The sequence below is a fragment of the Amblyraja radiata genome, chromosome 17, assembly GCF_010909765.2.
Source record: "Amblyraja radiata isolate CabotCenter1 chromosome 17, sAmbRad1.1.pri, whole genome shotgun sequence".
NCBI lineage: Eukaryota > Metazoa > Chordata > Chondrichthyes > Rajiformes > Rajidae > Amblyraja > Amblyraja radiata.
Genome location: NC_045972.1, coordinates 34,681,828 through 34,706,963, shown reverse-complemented (window position 1 = coordinate 34,706,963; position 25,136 = coordinate 34,681,828). Strand labels below are relative to the sequence as shown.

The window sequence follows — 25,136 nt, the reverse complement described above, 5'->3', positions numbered from 1 at the left end:
TGTATATCTTGTATCTTGTATATCATTCAGATGCAATGTTAAATTGAGGTTTTGTCATCCTTTTCTGATGGATTATTTGTTGATGAAGAACATGGTATCCATTGTCAGATTCATTGGTCAGCTCTATCTTGACATTTTATCACTTTATTTGGGGTTTTGCTGCACACAAAATAGTTGCTTTTGCATCTAAACAATTAAAATAATTAATTGCAGGTGAAATGTTGACCAAATGATAATGTTTCTTGTAAATATTTGCTAGTGTGTATGCTAATTGTATATTACTGCATGTGAATCTTAAGTGATTGAGTTGGTCTGTAGATGATTTAATATGTGGGTGGTTTTTATATATCTCATCTGTACAGTATTTATTGTATGTACCTCTCATTTTCTTTATATTTATATTTATCACAGTTAATGTTTTTTGTAGCTCTTGTGGAATTAGTTGTCAAATAGTGTGTACATCATGTAAGGGAGTAGCGTGTGTTTTTGTCTTGAATATAATAGGCATGATCTGTGTAGTCCTTTTGCTTTATTGTAAATTTCATAAGCATGTCAATTTTTGTTTACTACAGATTCTGAAGGACACATCCATTCAGAAAGTAAAGCGAAATCAGAGCTGCCTGGAACCCTGTCTACGCCAGCTGGTGTCTAGCCTGGAAGGCATTGTGGTGAGAACGCCTTGTGTCAAATCATTTTTCATTGCTGTATGGTAGATAAAATCTACAATAATTTCAAAAGCCAAGTGACAGGATGCATGTGAGCATGTGATGGAGCGTCACAAGAATGAAAAAATCTTATTTACATCTGAATTGGGACTACTATTTAAAAACTGTACTAATTGAGTTATGTGAAGTTTAGTCATTTTATTTTGTATAATGAATCAAAAGAATGGCAGCTGGTGGAAAAAATTCTATCATCTAGCTTTAAAGGAAAGTAAAGTTTCCAAAGTCATTTAGTTACCAGTTGCCTGGAATTTCTGCTGCTCTTCCCTTGTGCATGTACAATATTACTTGCTACTTTTATTGCAGTGAAATAGTATAGAAATCCCAATTTTACATTATGGGTGACAAAAACAGGTAAAAACTGCACCTAAAGGAGAAGGTAATTTATAGATGAAATTTGTCACGTGAAAGAAATCCCCTGATGCCTAACAGGACATATTAGTCTGGAGAGGTAGAAATGTCAAATGTCAGACCAGAAAGAAAAAAAAACTGCAACTGTAGGAGAATGCAGATGACTGGAGAATGTGCAAGCTCCGCACAGACAGAATCCGATCTCTAGTTCTGTGAAGATATACCCATTGTGCTGTCTTAAAAATTGTAGATGGAGATTGAAGATGACTTGCTCCTCCATTTCTGTGGGCTCGAAGGGATGTTAAAGCATCTGGAGAATCTGCGTGTTATGCCATAGGTGGGCTAGGAGTTGCTTAGCACTGGGGTGGGTTGGTTGAGTGGGAGATGATACCCTTCTACCATTTTTGATTCATTTGAAGTTCAACATGCGCAGCAGATTTCTAGGTGTTCCTTCTCCATTTTAAGAAGCTGAGGTCTAGAAGTCCTCACAATTTATGGAGGGTGTTACTGTTATTTTGAGGTGACTGAGCATTCATGAAGTACTTTCATTGAAATCTTTTAGAAATCTTATCAAATCAATGGATTTTGGAGTAAAGTTTCAGGACTCGGGTGTAATTATGCAGACATGTGGTCTACCCTCCAGAGCTACCAAGCATTATACAACTCGATGTGGGGATTTTGGCTTGGGAGAGGGGTCTTATTCTTCTAGAGGCACAAGAAACTGCAGTTGCTGGAATCTTGAGCAAAAAAGAAAGTGCTGAAGGAACTTGGTGAATCAGTCAACATCAGTTGATCTGACCTTTCCAATATCTTGCCATTTTTGCTACTGGAGGCCCATGTCACTGAAGCATACAGGAGCTTGGGGATCACTGCTTCTATAATCTGAGTGCTGGGATCAAGATTTTGAATTTTGAGCACTCAATAATTTAGCTGCAGTGTATAAATGATGCTTGCGTTTATGCACAAGTGTGGGCTGAGTTCCAAGGTCATGTGCTTCTCTAATTGAGCTTACAAGTTCATGGGCCTTGCACAATCATCTTTACCAAACTGCCTTCTATGTACAGCACCAACCTCGAACAATGATAGTCAACATTGAGATGCTGGAAAATATGGATAATTTATATGTATCAGTGCCACTTTTCAAGAAGGCAAACATTCCTAATGAAATTCATCTTTGCCTCTCCAACATCAGTAGAGCCTTCGGCTTTCAAAGGAAAAGAACATTTGAAAATCAAAATAACAGTCCATATTGGTGTCACTTCTAGTGTCTTTAGAATAGGGCATTAAATCGCGGGACCATATGCTGCCTTGAATGTTAAAGGGCCTGTTCCACTTACGCGACCTTTACAGGCGACTGCTGGCACCTGTCATAGGTCGCCGAAATTTTGAACATGTTGAAAATTCAGCGGCGATCAGAAAGACGACCATAGGAAACCACAGCCTGTATGGTCATGAGAAGTCTCCTATGGTCGTGAGAGGTCTCCAAAGAGTCGTAGCGTCTTTCTGGTCGCCGCTGAATTTTCAACATGTTGAAAATTTCGGCGACCTATGACGGGTGCCGGCAGTCGCCTGTAAAGGTCGCATAAGTGGGACAGGCCCTAAAGAAATTCACATTTGTGAAATATTATTGAGTTCTGATTACTTCTCTCAATAAATAGCATTGAAACTAACATAGCAGACATTTTGTCTGTGTAACTGCTGTTTGCAGATTGGTTTCTATGTACAGTCAGTCAGTGTACAATGATGTTTCTGAGATGTATCATTTTGATTGTTTAGGTCTTTGAAGAAATAACAATTTTCATTTATGTGGTAAATAGAAATGGCAAGATAAGGTTTTACAAATGTATGTCCTTCATAACTTGTCTTGTTCTTTGACTTCTAGAATCAGGACAACAATGGCTCTGCTAACTCTCAGAATCCATTTGTCCTCGGAAACTCTGTGACTCCACCACTGCCGACTTTCCCAAGAGTCACTAACACGTATGGTTCCTACCAAGATGCAAACATTCCTTTTCCTCGCACTTCTGGAGCACGCTTCTGTGGAGCTGGTTAGTGAGCATTTAAGGGAAGCACTGGGAAATCATAGTCCAGCCACGGTTATGTGTCATGTGTGTTGTAATCATACTTTGGGATATTTTCAGTTTCAGCTTTTGAGTATAAGTCTCCCCCCATTAATGAACGTTTACTTAATAATCTTACTATAACAAAGCGTTTAAATTAATTTGTAATTTAAAGTCGTTTTCATTTGCCGTAATGAGGTTAAGAAGAAAAGGTCTTTGAAAAACAATAACATGAGTCTTTTTGATCGTTAATGGGAATGAGTCCACAAGCTGGGAGTCTCTGACCCGTATTATACCGCAGTGATTGGGGCGGAACCCTTGTTGTTTGTATTAACAAATTGGATATAAATGTAGGAAGTAGGATTCGTAATTTTACAGATGGCACAAATAATGTCAGTGTTGTTGAAAGCAAGGACAGTTGTCTTAGACTACCACAGAATATAGATCACCTGGAAGGTTGGGCGGAGTGTTGGCGGATGGAATTTAATCCCAACAAATGCTTTTTGGGAAGTTGAATAGGAGTAGCCCATACACAGTGAATGGTAGGGCAATAAGAATGTGGTGAAAAGTAGGACCGTGGAGGTTCAAGACTTCTGCAGATGCAGGAAGATTGTTCCCGATGTTGGGGAAGTCCAGAACAAGGGGTCACAGTTTAAGGATAAGGGGGAAGTTTTTTAGGACCGAGATGAGAAAAACATTTTTCACACAGAGAGTGGTGAATCTCTGGAATTCTCTGCCACAGAAGGTAGTTGAGGCCAGTTCATTGGCTATATTTAAGAGGGAGTTAGATGTGGCTAAGGGGATCAGGGGGTATGGCGAGAAGGCAGGTACGTGATACTGAGTTGCATGATCAGCCATGATCATATTGAATGGCGGTGCAGGCTCGAAGGGCCAAATGGTCTACTCCTGCACCTATTTTCTATGTTTCTGTTCTCTGTAGCAGATAGGATGGTGAAAAAGGTAGATGGCATGCTTGCATTTAAGGTAATTGCATAGAACATAAAAGTTGGGAGATTCTGCTAGAATGTTATAAAACATGTATAGACCGCACTTACAGAATTGTGTGCTAATTTAGTCATCATACTATAGAGAGGATATGATTGTGATGGAGAGAGTGCAGATGAGGTTCGGTTGGATTTTTCCTGGAATAGAAGGCTTTTGTGATGGGTGGAGACACGATAGGGTTGGCTTGATATCCCTGGAGCGAAGGAGGGTGAGGGGTGAACTGATGGAGATAGATTGTATAGATAATCAGAATCTTTCCCATGACAGGGGGGTCAGAAACAAGAAGGCGTGAGTTTAAGGTGAGTAGAAGGAGTTTTAAAGGGGATGTGGAACTCATTCCAGAAGAGGTGATGGAATCGGATATAATCACTACATTTCAGAGGCATTTGTCAAGTACTTGAATAAGCATGACTTTGAAGGTTACGAACCTAATGTAGACCAATGGAATTCGTATAGGTGGGCAAAAAGGTTGGCATGGACATAGTGGACGAAAGGCCCTTTTCTGTTCTGTACAACTCAGCTTGCTTCTGAATTGCAGTCGCCCTACTGTGAGGACATGGACAAGCTTCCATTTTCCTGCCATGCACAGGAACTGGTATAGCCTGCGAATGTTGGGGGTTTCCTGTACCTCCTGCTATAAGAGTTTTTGCATAACAAAGGTTTCTATGAAAATCTAACCCCTTTATTAGCATGGCGAAACTTGTTTTTACATTTGCAAAGGATGGATTACTGACTAGTAAAGAATGCCCAAGTTGCCAGAAGCTTGCCAATTTTTGTGGGACCTAATAGCAGAACAGGCTAGGAAAGGAGAAGCAAATAGAAGTGGAGAAATATATCAAAATAAGGATAAAATAATGTAATTTTAGTCCTTTGTCTGGCTTGCATGTTGGTCTAAATCAGATGGAATCGAATTTAAGTGAATTTATGTTGTCTAGGTTATCTTGTGTACTTCATGAGACCAATGACTCTTCATCGAACAGTGTCTCCAACAGAGCCCACACCCAGGTAAAGGAATATTAATATCATTGGCAAGTTTACATTTTAGCTGTTTACTTGAATATAAATTGTAGCTTTAATGTAGCAGATTAAAATCAACCTGTTGTAATTTGTTTAGGATCTGTAACCAGATATCTGAGTATGATTCTTCGTGAAACTGTTCAGGTTGAGTGAAGGAAGATAATTTTGTTGGGGCAACGCAAGGGGCAAAGCTTCTTGGGACTAGCGATGCATCCGTACAATGCTCAAAAAATGGCATTGTGCAGACAAAAGTCAAGTTAACACCAAGTCAGCCCATTTTCTTAATGTCTAATAGCTACTTGGGTACAAGAATTTCATACACCTGCACCTGATCCAATCTGGTGCCCTGCATGCTCAACAGTTGTGGTACACCGTAATTCACTGCTAATGTAATCTTCAGCCATGTTGGTTTGGGTTATGACTAGCACTGTTCTCTCTTAAAAGAACTTTTAATGGTGCTGTACCTCAAACTGAATTGGTTTTAAAAGGTCAGGCACATTTTTTTTCTACAATCTTAGGCAGAGGTTTGTATAACTCTCCAAAATAAGCTGCAGATATACTAACCCAAACTCAGGTCACAGTCACTGGGTGATTTCAGTGGGTTTCGCTTCTAAATTAAGTGACCAGAAATGCTCAGAATGCATGATTTTCATGTTCATAAGATTGGAACCGAGTTTAAAAAAAAGTAGAGGAAAGCACCGGACAAAAGAGATGCCAATCACAGAAGGAAGTTGCCAGGGAGGTACAAGTGCCCTACTGTCAAAGCGGAGAACCTTCCAATTTGAATATGTGTTTTGAATTCATCTCCATAAGGGACATCTTGTTGTATTCAAAGTTCCCAAAAGTACAGTCATTATATACAATACAATACAATTCAATTTATTTGTCATTTGGACCCCTTGAGGTCCAAACGAAATGTCGTTTCTGCAGCCATACATTACAAAACAAAAAGACCCGAGACACAACACAGTTTACACAAACATCCATCACATCGCTGTGATGGAAGGCAAAAAAAAGTATCTCTCCACTGCACTCTCCCCCACGATGTCAGAGTCAGTCAGAGTCAAAGTCAAAGCCCCCGGCGGGCGATGTTAAATGTCCCGCAGCCATTAAAGCCACGCCGGGTGATGCAAGGCCACGCACCGGGTCTTGGTGTTAGAGCCCCCGGCGCGCGCTCACAAAGTCCCGCGGCCATTCCAAGCCACGCCGGGCGATGGTGTAAGGCCCCGCTCCAGGTGCTCTTCAACCCCGCAACTCGGGCGGGAGAAGTCGCCGTTGCGGAAGTCCCGAAAAGCGGTCTCCCAGCAGGGACCCGCGGGCTCCCGGTGCCGCCGTCCGCCAAACCCGTAGTTGCAGCCTCCGAATCTCCGGGTGTCGGGTCACAGCAGCGTCCGCCACAGCTCCACCCGCTCCGGACTCGGCCAGCCCCGTGACGGTGAGTAGTCGGCAGCTCCACAACTGGAGCCCCAGGTCATTCCTGTTGGAGGCCGCTCCACGTTGCAGCCCCAACGACAACGGAGACCCGACAAAGAAAAGGTCGGGTCTCCCGTGCAGGGGAAAGATTTTAAAGTTACCCCCTACCCCCCACCCCCCCACACACATACCCCAACAAAAAAAATAACAAAAACTACATAAAAACAAGACAATAAATAATAACAACACAGACGGACTGCAGAGGCCGCTGCTGACGAGAGTCGCGCCGCCCACTAGAGGGTTTAGAGGAGGTCACTCGAATATAGTGCTCCATTGCTCTTACACATTACCTTCCTGTAATTGCTCTTACACATTACCTTCCAGTAATTGCTCTTACACATTACCCAGTGACTGTGACTATTTCCAGCCATGTTGCTAGATGGGTAGGTACACAAAAATGCTGGAGAAACTCAGCGGGTGCAGCAGCATCTATGGAGCAAAGGAAATAGGCAACGTTTCGGGCCGAAACCCTTCTTCAGACCTTCTTGCCAGATGGGTATCTGTGAATGCATTCCCTTTGCACAATGAGTCAGCTTCTTCCATGCACTCTTCTTCAGAAGTCTGCATGATTTTCTGCCTCCTGGGAGTGCCCCACTTTACCAACATCTTAATATGGACTTGTCCCTTGCGAACATTCTGAAAGAGTACTGGTAACATTGTAGTATGATGCTTGAAAGATTACTTCCTCACATTAGAACTGAGGTAAAATTGTCCCAAACTGTGAAATTCAGTCTCTAATGCCTACTGTCCATGAAACAGAAGCATTAGGGAGCTTGCAGCATGAGGGATATTGCACATGTTGGGATAAAATGGTGCCAATTTATTTCTGGGCCTTACTCCTTTGTCAACTCATTCCATTACTTTATCTTCAACTCAAGAATGGGTAATTGTTCAGTCTTGTTTCTTCTACTGCCTACTAAGATCTCTGTGCACTCTCGGTTAATGATAACATGTATTAATATTCATACTGCGCATTACAGAATCTTGTACTTTGTATTCAGGTCACTCTCAGCACTCTCCGCATATCACAGTGGAGGAATCACCCCGATGAAGATCCGAACAGAATCGCAGAGTAATTTGAGGTTGTATAGTGGGAGTCCAACTCGCAGCGAGAAGGAGCTGGTGTCCATTAGTTCCTTCTATTACAAGGAGCGAGTGAGTAGATGACACTATCTGTGATCAATCACACTGCCTTTATCTCAGACACCAATCACTGCTAAGCCCCTAGCATAGCAACAGTTTCACACATTGTGGAACCTAATGTGTGCTGTATGATGGTATTTCCAGTGTCACATGGCTGAATTATGTGATGCTGTAGTTGGCTACTCTGTTGCTCTGAGTTTCCTTGCTGTCTGCCATCTAAACTATGGTCAGTCAGTGGCTCTTTGACCATCCTTTTTGATATTTCTGCGAGACGGTTGCCATACAACAAGTGCAATTATATGGGTAAGAGACCAGGTTTAAGAAAAGTGATATGATAGAATAAAAGAGACAAATTATTGATTTAAAACTATATATCCAGTATAAAAAATAATTAAAACAGATGGTCTATTATTGGTACATGTCAATGTCCTATATATTTAACAGATTGAAAACTGAAAAGCTGCTTTGGTCGATGGCATGCCGGCTACAAATCTCCTCTTACAGATGAGGACTTTTTATTTTGTGGCTTTTGATTGAAATCAGAGGCAACACTCGCCATAAATTAGATATCCTGTTGTCTTAAAATTACATCAGCGCGAACTTTGTGTTCTGAACCTCTCTTGTAAAACTAGTCCTTTTCCACTACTGTCAATAATGCATGTGATGCTAACTCTGCAATAATATGTTTGTGACTTCCTGATCCAATGCTGAACCTTTGATATGATAACAGAGGAAGAGAATATTGATGCTGGAGTAACTCAGCGGGACAGGCCGCATCTCTGGAGAGAAGGAATGGGCGACGTTTCCGGTCGACTCTTCTCTCCAGAGATGCTGCCTGTCCTGAGTTTTCCAGCATTTCGTGTCTACCTTCGATTTAAACCAGCATCTGCAATTCTTTCCTACATAAGAGAATATTGATTGCAGATGCATGTTAGTTGCAAATTGTTTATACGCGCACAATGCGTTAAACAAAAACCACCTCATTTTCCCTTGCAACATTTGCTGTACTGACACCCAGAACCTGCTTTTGTATTATGTAAACTCGGTTGACAACCTCCTTAACCCTACTTTAAATGTTTAACCTTGATATCCATGCTTGTCAGGATGATTTTGGTTTACAGCCTCAGTGCTTCCTCATTTGATCCCCACTTCCTGCTTGTGCATATGCAGAATGACATCTTCAAGTCCCAAAATGTTTACAGAAGAAGTGTTTTGGTTCTGGAGAGCTGACAATTTACAAATCTGACATTGGTGTTCAGCTGCAACAGTAATTTATTAGGATGGGACTATGCATTCAAATGACTGTCGCTGCTGTACTGATTGACTATGGTTGCAGTGTAGCCTAGAGGAACTGTAGGATGTTGAGATTCTTGAAGGAGGAAATGCTGAATTTGAAAGAAAAGTTGCCAGTATGGCATTTGTCACCTTGAGAGTCATGAGGTGCACTCTCTGTTCCGTTATCTTTTTATTACCAGAAGAGGAAATTTGGAGACATCTGGTTCTATTTTTAATTGTTCAGAGCAACCTGATGTGCTGCTCTAATGTGAGTGCATGAAAAAGATCTGCTGTGCAGTATTCAATACTGACAGTATCACATGGGGTTTATTTAAAAAAAATACCTCCACCATCCCATGCTGAAAAAAAGGTTAACCATTCATTAAAATAAGTCTAGCTGTGTGTGTGAAGTGAGCAATGAAGGTGTTTTTATTCATGCATGGGAGCTGTCTTGCAATGACAGGGCCATGATTTTTTATCCCTATTCCCAATTGTCCTTAAGGGGAAATTGTGATCTGCCACCTTGAACAACTTTACTCCCTGTGTGCTTGTCCTTCTAAATTGGCCTGGAAGTTTGCCGAAGAGGTTTTGGTAATTATCTGTAGTTCATTTTTTGAGCTTCTTGCATTATGTCTGAGTCAAACTCATCACACTCTTTCTGAGTCTTGTAGATGGTTGTAAATCTTTAGTGAATTAGATGTTAGTGACATTATTTATGTTTATGTTCCAGATAGGTTCTGTTAGATTATGATTTTGTAGATATTACTGGTGGGAGATTTGGTGCTCCTACTGCCAATAAATGTCATGAGAAGTGTTTAGGATTTCTCTATGTCTGAAAGTTCACTTGTCATATATCAGCCAAAGGTAGGAATGGATTGCTTCATTATCTGAGGAATTGTGAATGGAATTGAACACTGCATTTTACACACTACACCTGATCATACAATTGAGAGAAGTTGCTGAAGTTGGGTGCATCTAGGAGACTGCTTCACCATTGATGTACTGGGACTATGATGGTTGATCATGGTTGATTTTCATCCATTACAATCATCCTGCTGAGTTACAGGAATGCCTTTAGCCAGTAAAGAACTTTGTCTTTGATTTTTATTAGTCCCTTCGTGTCACACTGGGTTGCATGCTGCAGGGGTCTGAAGGACCTTGCTTCAGGAATTCAACTTTGCTCATATATGGAACAAAGCTGCAATGAGGACTGGAGCAAATTATGAGGATCAGTAAGCAGTTTATTATTCTTAGTGCTGCATGTTAGCACTATTGGAGACATTTCCATAATTTTGATGATGCTTGAAAGTTGGCCGACTTTTAGGATTTGGGGTACAGTTGGCCAAATCTACATTGTCAAGTAGATGCCAGTGTTAAGATTTTGTTGGAGCAATTTGGCTGAAAATAAGTCAGAAGCAGGAGTGAGAAGTTGTTGTTCAGTCACACAATTGATGTTGAACCCTGTACACTTAGACATTTCTTAATATATAGAGTGAATTCATCAAGTTGGTCAAAGACAGAAACCTGTGATGTACAGGCCTTAGAAGTAAAGTATGGACCATCAAGTCAGCACTTCTTGTTGAAGATAATAGGATGATAATGTTCATACAACTCTTTAATCCAGTAATTATTTAATTGTTTGCTATCGTTCACAACTGGATGTAATCGGACTGCATAATTTTGATCTGAATTGTTTGTAGCGGAACCATTTAGCTCTATCTTAGCTTGCAGATAGTCATACATTATTGTTGCTTCACCAGGTTGCTACCTCATTGTATGTATATCTGGTGCTGCTCCTGCCATACTTTTTTTATGCTGAACATTGAATCAAGGTTAGTCCTCTGGCTTGATCATAGTTGTAGACTGACATATATGCTGGACCATGATATGACAAGGTGTGGTGAAATATTATTCTGTTGCTAATATCTCAGTGTCAGTGAATGTCCTGTTTTGAACTGCCAGTTCGTTTCTCCGTCTACCCTATTTTTCAAACTGGTAGTGATAATGCACACAATGGGCAGGATGAGGTTAACGTATCGACAGACTTTGGCTCCCCATGATTGTGAAGTGATTACAGTACACGGGTGCATCTATGACTAGTGGATTGGTGAAGGGTTTTATTCTTTGTGTCAGTTCTTTCACTCCTTTGTTGTGAGTCAATCCTGGCATTTCTTTCCTTCTTGCTGCTAGACATTGAAAAACCTACATTTTGTATGTTTTGAGTACTTCCATTTTTATTCCAGGTGGATTTAGTTTAGTTTAGTTTAGAGATACAGCGTGGAAACAGGCCCTTCGATCCACCGGGTCCATGCCGACCAGCGATCCCCGCATATTAACACTATCCTACATACACTAGGGACAATTTTTACATTTACCAAGCCAATTAACCTACATACCTGTACATCTTTGGAGTGTGGGAGGATACCGAAGATCTCAGAGAAAACCCATGCAGGCCACGGGGAGAACGTACAAACTCCGTACAAACAGCACCCGTAGTCGCGATCGAACCCAGGTCTCCAGCGCTGCATTCGCTGTAAGGCAGCAACTCTCCCACTTCCCAACCATGCCGTCCGATTTCAGTGTAAAGGAATAGTGACTCAACAATTGGGAGGGAATGGTGCGTGGTAATATAGATGCAAGGTTGTCATGGTTTGAAATACCATAGTATCTGGACTCCATGAGAATATCCAAGAACAAATCTTTCTAGATTATACAGTTCCTTGCTCTCACTTCTGATAAATCTGTCCCTTCATAAGGGAAGGATGGGGAATAATGATTCTGGTGAATAACTTTGTGTCAAGGCATATGGTGAACCAATCTATGCGTCATTCTTTTAGTTTTGCGCAAGATGCAGGCCATGATTATACAGGATTGATGATGTGGAGTGGTCTCTTCAGTTTTATTCTTGTTAACAAGAACATTGTGTTCTGGGGTGAGTGAAAAAGATGTGGTTGTGGGATGTAAAGATGTAGCACAAAAGTTAGCGGTAAATACAGTTTGCACAATGACGAAGTTTTGTCTGCTCCATGTTCATCCATTCTTTATGGGAACTTATTAATGGAAAATTAAATGTGGCTGCATCCAGTATGTTGTGAAAAGAAACTGCAAATCTGGAAGTAGCATTTGACTGATGAACCTACCTTCATGCTGGTTTACATTTTTTATCTGTACAGCTTGGGTCTTGAATGTCTATAGATTAGAAAGTGAACCACATTGTTCCATTTACCCAGCTTCTCACTGAGCGCATAAAGTTAATCTTTTCTGTATATTTCATTTTATTTTTTGTGTGCGTGGTTTTCATCCTATTGAGTTAATTTCTGTTTGTTTTCTTGGTGTTTCTCTTTTATTTTTGGTGATGTTCATACTTGCAGATGTCTCCTCTCTCCAACCGTCGACGCTGGTCCATTCAAGCCATTAATGAGTTCCCGGTACTGTGCACATTACCATCCGACGTTTGTGCCCTTGCGACTCTGGGATAGCCAGTTGCCCTCTGTCGAGTAACAGTCCTTTCATCAACAGCTCCTTTCACAAACAGACTATGATTGGATATTTTTTGTTTAGTCTTCAGAAGCCACCCCCTCAATGCTGGGATGGTTCATGATGTGGGTTGGCCTTTAGAACCAATGGAGGTTCCATGCACATAAATGAATGAATCCAGAAAGTAAATGCTAGTGGGACCATCCAGTCATAATGGGTTCTTCTCCTGAGCTAGCTTCTGTACTTAATTGAAATCCACATTTGTGAGTTACTTAACAACACACGAGCTAGCTTTGTTGTGATTTTATTTATTATCTCCCCTTCTTTATCAAAGGATGCTAAGGCCAACTGTGGCATCTCAGCTTCTATCCAAAGTAAGACCACTTAATTCAAGATAATTGGATATTCCTAGTCAGTGTGAATCAGTATCTGTTCTCTTGATTGGACTGAGATGAGGTGTAGCTGGCCATCCCACTCTTGGGCAATACAAAACCGCCCCTGCTTTTCACACTAACGTTTTTTTTTGTATGATCTTAATTCACTAGATAGTTAACATGCTTAAATAACTGCACGAAATGCATGCTACTGACCGGGAACTGGGCTTTTAATCCATGTAATTTTTGTAAGAATGTGCTGTTCCACAGGAGCATTTCTTTGCACTGCTAATTCAGGTAGCCAACTTTCTTCCTGTATCTGCAAAAAAAAAAAAGTGTGGATGTTTCTTTCAAGTGCACTTTAGTGAACATGGGCAGTGATTCAAATTCAGGGCATTAGTTTGTGTACAGAAGCTGTATAATTAGTATGTCACTAAGACAAATGGAGAAAATGGGTCCTTCTTGATGTGTCTGTTGTGAAAAGGTTATGGAAGAGCTCCACAAATGTTTTTAAACCTTTTGATCGCTAAGCAAGCCAAATAATAATAATTATTGCTGTCGTAAAATATGCTTTTTATTCAAGCCCACCACTTAAATCCTTATGCCGAATTGGATGGCTGAAGAACAAAAAGCATACTGCTGGAAGAACTCAGCAGACTAAGCAGTATCTGTTGAGGAAAAGGGATTGGTGATGTTTTGGGTGGAGACCTGCATTAGAACTGAGAGTGTATGGAAGGATAACCAATATGTCAAAGTGAGAGGGAGGGATAAGACAAAGGCTGGGAGGAGATAGGTGGAGCAGATAAGCAAGAGAAAAACTAAGCAGCTGCTTAGTAGGTGGGTAGTCATAGGAAAGGTTGAAAAAAATGCCCCTTAGATCCCTATTAAATTTGAAAAAAATGCCCCTTAGAATCCTATTAAATCATTCCCCTCTCAGGTTAAACCTATGCTCTCTAGATCCTGGTTTCTCAACCCTGGAAAAGGACTATGTGCATTCAGCCAACCGATGCCCCTTAGATTGTCTGCACCTCTATTTTGCATGTAAATGGCACAAAACTTGACCTGATCTTCAGCATTCACTATTATAATGTTTAGTATTGCAAAAAAAATATCCCTCCACAGTGATCAACTCGTAGATTCATTTTATGCTGAAGAAAATACGTGCATTGTTTCAAAATACCATACCTTTCCCTACAATGACCAGAATAAGTTAAATAAGAGAACCACGGGATTTCTATGACATAGAAGGCCATTTGTGTCCATGCTGGTTCCAAATAGGCATTCCCATCTATTCCATTTCTCAGCTCTTTCTCCCTTACTCTACCCTCTGAACCATTTGCTAATGGAAACAGTTCCTGTGTTTACAGTGTTCACTCAATCTAAACATGCCATGACCTTGTCCTCCACTGTGAAATTTCCTCTCTGCTTTCCTTACTCCAAGAAGGATGCTGACGTTATTCATTCCTGGAGCAATTCTTGTAAATATTAAAGCATCCATTCTATTATCTTCACATCTTACCAAAATTTATGTGACCAGAATTGTTCACTGTTCTCCACTTGTTCTTAGAAAGTGTTTTACTCCGGCTGGACATAACTTTCCTGCTTTAGTACTCTGATCCTTTATTTATAAATCCCAGGAACCTCTATGTTTGATTGACTACTCCTTCAATATGCCATTCCTTTTTCAAGGATTTGTGCACATATGTATTCGTATGTGTTCTTGCACACCCTTCAGAATTGCCCCAATTTGTATACATTATTTCTCTACATTCCTTCTGCCTAAATGCTTTACACCTCGATGTTTTAAATTTTATTTTACCTGTCCAATCTGTCCATGTTTTATTGCAATCTATTGCTGCCTTCCTCGCTGTCCATCGCTCTTCCAAGCTTTTTGTCATCCAGCAAATTGGAAATTAACCATGTCATATATTAAAGACAGCACTGATATTTGGGTTACACCACTGTCTATGATTTAGTAAGGGGAAAAAATCAATGGTTTACTATTAATCTTCAGCCACAAGACTTGTAACACCTATCTTCATACCTCCTCCACCACCATCCAAGGATGTAAAGAGGCCATCCATTTGAGGCAAAGATTCATGTGCACCTCCTACAATTTTGTCTACTGCATTTGGTGTACCTAAAGTGGTCTCCTCTCCGTTAGTGAAACCAAATGCAGACTGGATGACAAGTTTGCAGAGCATCTGCGTTATTTCAAAAATGGCCATTCTGAGCTCCCAGATACCTGCCATTTCAACATATGTTCCCACTCCCACACCGACCTGTTCTTTCTCACACTTCTCCACTGTCAGGGTGAGGTCCAATGCAAACTAGAAGAAGAATACCTTATATTCTGCCTCAGTAGTCTACCACCGAATGGTAGGAACATGGACATTTTCCAATTTCATATCAGCCTTACATCCTGTATTGGTTGGCAGACAGGAAACAAAGAGTAGGCACTAACGGGTCCCTTTCAGAATGGCAGACAGTGACTAGTGGGGTACCGCAAGGCTCAGTGCTGGGACCGCAGCTATTTGCAATATACATTAATAATTTAGATGAAGGGATTAAAAGTAACATTAGCAAATTTACAGATGACACAAAGCTGGGTGGCAGTGTGAACTGTGAGGAGATTGCTATGAGGATGCAGGGTGACTTGGACAGGTTGGGTGAGTGGGCAGATGCATGGCAGATGCAGTTTAATGTGGATAAATGTGAGGTTATCCACTTTGGTGGCAAGGACAGGAAGGCAGATTATTATCTGAATGGTGTCAAGTTAGGAAAACGAGAAGTACAACGAGATCTGGGTGTCCTAAGAGCATTTTATTGAAACCCAAACCGATTTGACATCCGCAATCTGGTATGCAGACTCTAGAGAAAAGATCTGCTGCTGTGACTTGGGGTTGAAGCGGTTCAAAAGTTTTCAGTTGTCTTTGTCCTATTGTCCTTGCCAATCTGCTTGGCACATAGCTGCCCCTCAATCTCAGTTACTTTGTGTTCCCTTCTGACTTGTCAATGCATAGAGTTCCTGACCTTGAACACAGTATACACATGGCCACTCAGCAATTAAGTTAACTACAGCAATTTGTTTATAAATATTTTAACTGAGTCCAAAGGCATAATACTTTTCAAAATCAACCTGACCATGTCATGTAGTCATAATCTGTCGTGCTTAGATCAGGTAGCAAAACTCCACGGCACCCTCTTTTAATCTGTCGTGCTTAGATCAGGTAGCAAAACTCCACGGCACCCTCTTTTAATGACCACTGTTTGATAAATAATTATGATTACTGTCCTTGCTTGCTGCTTTACATTGCAGAACCTTCATTGTGGAATAAAGTTTTACATGAAACCTCCAAGTTCTTATCTCTGAAAGGTAATATCAGACAACCCCTACTGGTGGAAATTGGCACTTTATTTGTATGCATTGCTTCATGCGTGATCATTTTTCATGTGCTATCCACCATTGTTTATCTCCTATTTTGGTTTGAGCGCAATTGATTGGAATCGCTGGGTTTAAAATACAAACCGTATCTGGTTCAAATAACTATAAACATTGCACTAATAATATGCTTTTAATTGCACTTTATACTTCAGCAATGATTTGTGTCTCATGCTTTGTGAGTAAAAGATCATAAAATGCATCCCTGGTTTGTCATTGACCTATTTAAAATACCATGGAGTTTACCTAAATACTATCAAGAACAAAATGTTTCATTTTGGCAGATGGTCTTTGAGCCAGTGAGTCTGTATAGGTGCACAGCTCACCTTTGCATTTATTTGGATAGTTCTATAGGACTCTTATTATTAATGGGTCATTTAGTTCATGGAATTTCAAACATTCAATCTGCAGTTATCAACCCAAGAATGGGTACCTCAGTGAACACAGTGAAGATTTCATTTAGGTTAGAGACAGGATTGTGAACTTTATTAAAGATTTCCCTATAGCCAACAAAATAATCCGCAGAATAAAACCCAGTGACATGCAGGGTTTGATTAAAATATTGAAGGTTGATTTTACTCCCACGACTCACAAAGCCCAGAGACTTGTTTAATTTTCAGTTACTTTAATTTTTCATAATTTTATTTTAATTAGTACACGAGGATAAAGTCACTTATTCTCCCCAGCCTAACCCCCAAAATATTGATTGTGCAATTGGTGTTGATAAACTATTCCTATTCCCAGAAATCACGTCGATGGAAAGGAAAGCGAGAAGGAACCGATGCAAACAATCGTCCGATCAAAGCTGCAGGGAAAGTCATCATCCAGGACATCTCCTGTCTCCTGCCAGTACACAAGTCACTGGGGGAATTATACATGTAAGTGTTGAAGACACATTTACCATTGCAACAATGGATGAACTTTTACAGTTAGAAAAACCTGACGTACATTTCTAGACTTCCCATCATCATCTCAAGAGCAATTGAGGATAGCAATAGCTGCTGATTTTGTCAGAGGCATCTACATCCTGAGATTGAATTTATAAAAAAGGTTATAATTGAAAAATAAATTATTGTTGTGTCTGAAAGATGCAGTGTTTTCACTCCTATTTGTTTGTCAACATTTTCCTTATGTTTCTTCGTGATTCAAAGCTTGATTTTGAGGTTGACAAATTGCCTCAGCGAGGATACTATCTTTTCCCAGAACGACGACTTACCGGGTACATGTTTATGGAGTGAGGAGCAGGGGTGGGAGATGATCACCAGAAAGCATTCTGGATTTGCTTCCATTCGTCGGTGTTTCAGTGTCATACAAATCTCACAATTCCAAGAACCCTGAGTTACAGTTCCACTCTATTTTGCTGGGACAAAAGGATCTGCCATTGATTATATACAATGCCAGTTATTTAAGTCTATTGATTACAATAGAATTAACTAACAACCAACTGCCCTGAGTTTCTCGTTGCCTGTTTTTCAGAGATATCTTTTTTTTTTTTTTAAAGCAGGGTTACACTAATGATGTTTACAAAAGTTGCATAAAAATCAAGACTTTCATTGCAAAGTTCTAAGAATAGGGTCGTCAATTTCCCTCTGTAATGCTGAGCTGAAATTGGCATTGGCTGATCCATCAGCTAATTCTTTCAAAGAGAATTACAACAATAGAAACAGCACTTTTCCACCTACCAATGCTCCAGAATAAATGGATGCTCTATGGTAAGAGAACAAGATAGAGTGCTGCCATGGGAGCAATGGAGATCGTCCACCAGTGGCCCTTCAGATGTGTTTTGAGAATTTACTATGACAAAATTTGAGAGAGAGAATAAAAGATTTGCAAGCATTTTGTAACCTTTGCATGTCTCAAAGCACCTTGCATTAACCCAGTCAACCTAACATAGAAATATAGTTTAGAACTCTAAACAGAATCTTGATTACATTGTGGAAAGGTGAGTGCATTGTATTTACTTCACCATATCAAGTGCTTCAAGAGACTGGTGATGGCACACATTAACCCCAGCCTCCCTGGCAGCCTTCATTCATTGCCTGTTTACCCATCATCAAAAACCTGGCCTTATACATCTTTGGAACATCTAGGTAACAAGGACACCTAAATCAGACTCTTATTTATTGACTATAACTCTGTCTTCAACGCCATAATCCCATCCAAACTCATCTACAAACTCCTGGACCCCAGAAGCCAGGACCTCCATCTGCCGCTGGATGCTTAACTTTCTGACCGATAGACCACGTTGGGTGATAATAGGACCTTTTTCACCCATCACTTCCTTTTCTCCCTCTTCCCGTTAGGCAGAATATATAAAGCCTGGGTTTTTTCAATATAAATTGAGATGTTGATGGAGCTGGGCACTATGACATCATCAGCAAAAAAACGTCTGACACCACCTTTCACACGAGGGAGAATGATTGATGAATTAACTGGAAATAATTTAGCTGATGATATATTCCAAAGGATGTCTCACAGTGAAGATATACACAAAAAGCTGGAGTAACTTAGTGGGTCAGATAGCATATATGTGATGTTTCGGGTCAAGACTTCTTCAGATGGAGAGTAGGGGAAAGGAAAACGAGAGATATAGATGGTGATGTAGAGAGATATAGAACAAATAAATGATAGATATGCAAAAATGTAACATTGATAAAGGAAACAGGCCATTGTTAGCTGTGGCCTAGATGAAAACGAGTATAGACAATGAGACTGAACAAGACGACTTTAAAGCTGGTACGACTTGGATAGGGGAGGGATGGAGAGAGAGGGGATGCAAGGGTTACTTGAAGTTAGAGAAATCAATATTAATACCACTGGGTTGTAAGCTGCCTAAGTGAAATATGAGATGCTGTTCCTCCAATTTGGGTTTGGCCTCACTCTGACATTGGAGAGGGCCTAGGACAGAAACACAATGCCCAGTGTGGGAATGTAAAGGGGAATTTGATGTCCTCTTTGACGATTGGCCTCTGATCATTATTAATGTGAGGGCGACAGCAACCACGCAAGAGTTTTCAATCCATTAGCAATAAATAATAATTTCAAAGAAATCAGGCTTTATGTTCCCATCCCTTTGGATTGTTCTCACACCTTCACCTTTCTCTACAGACTGAATGTGAATGACATCCAAGATACTTGTCAGAAGAATGCTGCTGCAGCTTTATCAGTTGGACGCAGAGACCTTGTTCAGGTATTGTCCTGTTCAAATATTCCACCTCATAATGTATTAATGAATTTGCACAATCTTTTCCCCCATTTTTTCTTTTTCATATGCTTCCCAGATTCATTCTATTTTCTTTTCTGAATACAATTGTAACATTAACTATCTACCTCTGGCACTCCATCTCTTTTAACTATTAGTAAATATGAGTAGTATTTCTGGCTTTGATTTTGAATGCTGCGATTAGGATTTCTCCTTTTTTGTTTAAGTGAAGTTCTGTCACATCCAATGTCACCGCTTCCTAATCACTCTCCCTGGAAAATATTGAAGTAGAATCATTAGTTAGTATTTTTGCTATTTTGTTATCACTGCTCCTGACCCTATTGCTGAACGATTCTACACCACCACCTCCCCAGGGACTTTTCCCTGCAACCGCAGGAGATACAACACCTGGCCTTGTATCTCCTCCCTCGACTTTCCAGGGTGACAGTCCTTTCGGGTGAAACAGATTTACTTGCTCCTCCTCCAACCTCATCTACTGTATCTGATGCTCTCGATGTGGTCTGTATCTCGGCTAGACTAAGCGTAGTGATCGTTTTGCTGAACACTTGCACTCAGTCCTCCTTGACCCGTGATCTCCTGAATGCCAAACATTTTAACTCCCCTTGCTATTCCCATTCTGACCTTTCGGTCCTAGGCTTCCTCCATTGTGTGAGGCCACATGCAAATTGGAGGAACTGCACCTAATTTTTCCTGGGCTGCTTACAACCCAGAGGTATGAACGTTGATATCTCTAATTTCAAGTAACTCCTGCAATCCTTCCCCTTCCTCTCTCTCACCTTCTCCCACCTTAGACGTCCTACCAGTTCCACTGTTTGCATCGTATCCCTCACATCTTCCCCAGCCAACAATGGGCCATTATGGATTCCACCGTTCCTGAGGTCATCTGGTGCCGCCCCTGATTTGTTCTTGCCTCCAGTTTCTCTCCCTCCCCATCTCTATCATTCAGTCTGAGGAAGGGTTCAAACCTGAAACGTCACATATTCCTTTTCTCCAGAGATGTTGCGTGACCCACTGAGTTACTCCAGCATTCTGTGTCTATCTTCTATATTATAGTCCTATAATGCAGATGTTTTCTTATACTTGGTTCCTTTATCTGTTCTTCTGCATTTGTTATTGCTAGATCTAGCAGCCAAGTCCAATATCTGGACTCCTAAATGGATTAGAAAATAGCCCTCTATACATGGAAATTCCTTCCTTATCCCTTTATCTGCCTCGTCAGAAAAACAAATTTTGAACAAAATCCATTCTTCCATTTCAATCTGTTAAGTGGTCCATAAATAATCATAAAATGTGTGATTGATCCTTCATTTTATATCAATTGAAATTGATTCTATTTCTTCTTTATTGATGACTTTTTCTCTTTTGCCTTTTTGTTGTCTCTACTTTGTATATCAGCTCTGATTGTCTTTTTATTTTGTTAAGGGACATAGTGACCTATGTTAGACACATAAATACTGGAGTAACTCAGTGGGTCAAGCAGCGTCTGTGGAGGAAGCTTGAAGAAGGGTTCCAACTCGATATGTCAACTGCTGTTTTCATCTTTGTTTTTCAATTTATTTTTAAACTGCAGGTGACATTTCGGGTTGGAACCTTTGTTCAGACAGTTCATAAGGTTTATAATCTACAAACTTTTTGTGCTAGATTGCTTCAAGTCTGTTCATTTTTAAATTTGGTGCAACTGGCTGATGAACTAGATGAATCCAGTAGGCAACTCTGCTATTTCTTGCTCCTTGGTAACTTACTAATTTTATTCATTTCTTAACATTAAAGGTGTGGTCTTTGGCTGCTGTTGCGACAGACTCCTTTCTCAGTCCACATCCGGATCCTGACATAGAGACACCGTGGGCACGGCATCCATTTGGCAGGCAGCTCCTTGAATCGCTGTAAGATTTGTTTTATTTAGCACCTGTAATTAAGAAATAGCAAAGTGAGCAAGTGTTCAGAGACTGAAAATGACCTGAAAAGTGCTTGCAACCATTCACTGAGCAGTAAGATTTTATAGAAATCCTTTTGAAAATAAAAGCAAGAAAAAAAATCAAAAGCTTTATACTTTTAAAGAACTCTATGAATGAAGTATGCTGCCTTTTTGTAACTTTTATTCATTTGCATCAGGAACATAGGTATCTTTGGCAAAGCCAGAATTTATTGCCCATCCTTAATTACTCTCAAAAAGTTAGGAATGGGTGACCTGGAACTGTCCCAATTGTTGAGAAACAGCAGCTCTGCAGGAAGACAGTATATCATAACCTCCATTCAGAAACTTTTATAAAATTAGGCATTGTTGCAAATGAATTTCTCATGAAGCCTTACTGTCTAATAAAGAGGCAATTGGAAACTGATTTCAGGTAATTTAAGATGTATTGAACACATGGTACTAAGCGCTTGTGCAAGCCCTTTTTTTAAAAATGTTTTCCCCGTTTCACAGAAAGAAAACATGCACTCAGTCTCTTTTTATTTGCCAGGGCATCACAGGGAGGTTAACAACTAATTCTGTGCTTTTGAAGTTTTTAAATCATTGTCATAAAGGAAACAATAATGTGTACCCATAGTATGACCAAAATGTTTTACTCAGTAAAATGGCTTCAGACAAACTTATTTTGTATTGTGCCCCCTTTCTTCAGATGGTGGTGATTTAGACTGGGGTGGCGTTTCATTAATAGTAGCTGCTCTCTGTTTCACCTTGCTGTGTGAATCTAGATAGTAAGTGGTGGTGGGTGGTGACTTGAAAATAGAGGTGATTCCACTTGGTCCTTAGCTGATGCTTGCATCTGCACAGTCCAGAAAACGGGCAGTGGCTGTTGCCTTATATTTATGCAGTAATTTCTATCATCATTGATTCCTTGGATGAGCCTAGCATCTTAACATTAACCCTGACATCCTCCTGTATATTTACTTCATTGCTATGATCGGATTTTGCTCTGAGTTATTTGGAAAGAACAACAAAAGAAAAAATGCAGAGTTTTATCCTGTTGTTTAAATCATCTTAATTATTAGAATTTTTAATTTGTGTCAAAGTCTGGGTATCTTGAAACAATAAAATTTAATGTGTGTACATCAGGATAGTCGAAACTCAATTTAGTAATGTAAAGTAATTGAATATTTCCTACAGTTTTAAGTGGTAGATGAGCTAAACATGGGAAATGCCTGTCTTCATCTGTACTTAATCTTTGACCTTATTCATCTGATCCGGACAGTAGTAAGGGTTGTAAATAAGTCCTGGGTCATTTTAAATGTAGTTCTGATAATTAATAGATCTCGTTCTTACGATGGTTTACTGTTATGTGTTTCTCCACAGTCTGACCCATTACAGCACAATACATGATGTTCAGACTCTAGCAATGCTATGCAGTGTGTTTGAGGCCCAGTCCAGGCCTCCGGACTGCTATGGCAGCATGGGCGCACAAATTTACCAGCGCAATTCTATCTCTACTCCTTTTCTACATTGTGTAAGTGTACATATGCTGTGTCATAGTCTGGAATCTGTATGATAGATGCTTTGACTTTTAATCAATACTGTATAGATATAATTAGGCACAACTGGGGCCAGTGCCATTGTACTAGTCACAGTGCCATTGTTAGAATAATCCTAAATTAAATTCTCATGTAAACCACATGTGCTGATGGAGAGACCAAGATACTGATGTATTGTTGTGCAACAACCTTCTGTTGGATATTGTTTGCTTGTATTGAGCCTGCCTGGGGCTTAGTTTATTGGTCATTTGCATCAGGTATGACACCAGAACAATGAAATTGAACAATTACACAGTATAGATATGAACAGGAACAGTGGATGCTTTGGGGCAAGTAAATATTTTCAGGCTATTGGACGGCTCGACATAGAGCAGTTCCTCCCAGACTAAAAGTCTCCTTATTTGTCTGATCACCAATCACTGTTGCTTGAGCATGTTGGCAGAGAGGTTTAACCTGTATATCAGGACAGCTTTGGGTTTGGTGTTTGAGGGGTACTAGTATGGGATATTGGCAAAATATGCTTTGAGTTAGAATGGGAGCAGTGAAGCATTTATTTTCTATCAATGATGAAGGGAGTTTAGAATTACAAAATCTGTTTATTTATAGCATTGAACAAATTTATCGGGTACATATGTTTATCTGGTATATATGCATTGAACATCATTTCATCTTCAACAGCAGGTTTCTATTGAACTTTTATGAACTAATTGTGCCAGTGTTCCTTTACCCGGCTCTATGTGATGTTCTACTGTAATTATTTTTTCCCCTCAGTCAGGCTATGCTTCTTCAGGTTCCTATTCAAGCACATCTGAAACTATTGTCGGATCCACTGGATGGAACATAGGTAAGATACTTCTGCAAGGCATTTCGGAAAGAATGGAATAGCAGCCCTAGGTTGTAAAGAAGATTAATTAATAGAAGGAATTTCTACATGGATGTTAATAAGAAAAACAAATTAAAGCATTTAACTCTGTGTACTCTCTCCACATCTCATTTTCATCGTATCATCTAGCATTCAATGGACAATCGGTGCAGGAGGAGGCCATTTGGCCCTTCGAGCCAGCACCGCCATTCAATGTGATCATGGCTGATCATCCCCAATCAGTACCCCGTTCCTGCCTTCTCCCCATATCCCCTGACTCCTCTATTTTTATGCCCTATCTAGCTCTGTCTTGAAAGCATCCAGCAAACCTGCCTCCACCACCCTCTGAGGCAGAGAATTCCACAGACTCACCACTCTCTGTGAGAAAAAGTGTTTCCTCGTCTCCGTTCTAAATGGCTTACTCCTTATTCTTAAATTAATTGGAAAAAATTGTAGAACGCCTTATTCTATGCACAGCATATATATATAATTTCCCAGTCTTTTACATATTCCAGAGGAATTATTTGCCCAACCCTGCAGTATATTGCAGTGTTATGCCAACATACACTTCCTCTCTTTGAGTATGTATTACTTCTGCTTTTTAATACAATCCGTATTTTAGGAAATTTGGATTCAGTGGCCATCAATTGGGCTAGCAGGGGATGCTGTAATTTCACACAAAAAATAAAAACAGGAATGCTGGAAATACATGGGATGGTGCTGATCCTATACCTTGATGTCCATTTCATCCCCTGCATGAGCTGAATCTGAATGTCTGAACACAACAATGCAGTGTCATGAATATCTGCAGTATGATCCTTGTGTTTTTCCAAGCTATTAGGTATACAAGATGCTCAGGCAGTAATACTGACAGTTTTCAAATATTAACCAGTTAGTGATTGGCATTTTGTTGTCTCTAGTTAACCCATTACCAATAGTACTAACAATCCATTGCAGCTGGTCGGGAATCAGAACACCTCAGTTCTTGGTGCTATGAGTCGCCAGATGACTATCGTTATGGAAACCATATCTACGCTGATCCAAAAGAGCGGGAGAAGGAGCAACATGAAAAGAACAAAAAGTAAGTTTTCTTATTTCTTCTTGAAACATGCAAAATCTTAAAGCTCATTAAATTTATGCTGGCTCTTAAAACAATAACATCAGTTGTATTCTCTCTTCTTTGCAATATGTTCTTTCGCATCATTATTATCTTCCACCAATTCTCTTAACACCCACCTGTA

General features: G+C 40.1%; 1 protein-coding gene across 4 annotated transcripts in view; it reads left to right on the top strand.

Annotated features, from left to right (window-relative positions):
* Positions 1–25,136, top strand: part of wdr59 (WD repeat domain 59) — a 64,617-nt gene that overhangs the window by 31,827 nt on the left and 7,654 nt on the right. For 2 of the 4 annotated variants that reach the window (XM_033036111.1, XM_033036113.1), the window contains exons 15-25: positions 573–668; positions 2,956–3,121; positions 5,074–5,143; positions 7,630–7,783; positions 12,418–12,474; positions 17,084–17,217; positions 19,448–19,529; positions 21,333–21,445; positions 22,858–23,008; positions 23,805–23,877; positions 24,853–24,976. In XM_033036111.1, coding sequence (XP_032892002.1) covers positions 573–668; positions 2,956–3,121; positions 5,074–5,143; positions 7,630–7,783; positions 12,418–12,474; positions 17,084–17,217; positions 19,448–19,529; positions 21,333–21,445; positions 22,858–23,008; positions 23,805–23,877; positions 24,853–24,976 — 1,220 coding nt within the window. The other 2 variants (XM_033036112.1, XM_033036114.1) reach the window with 2 other exon arrangements.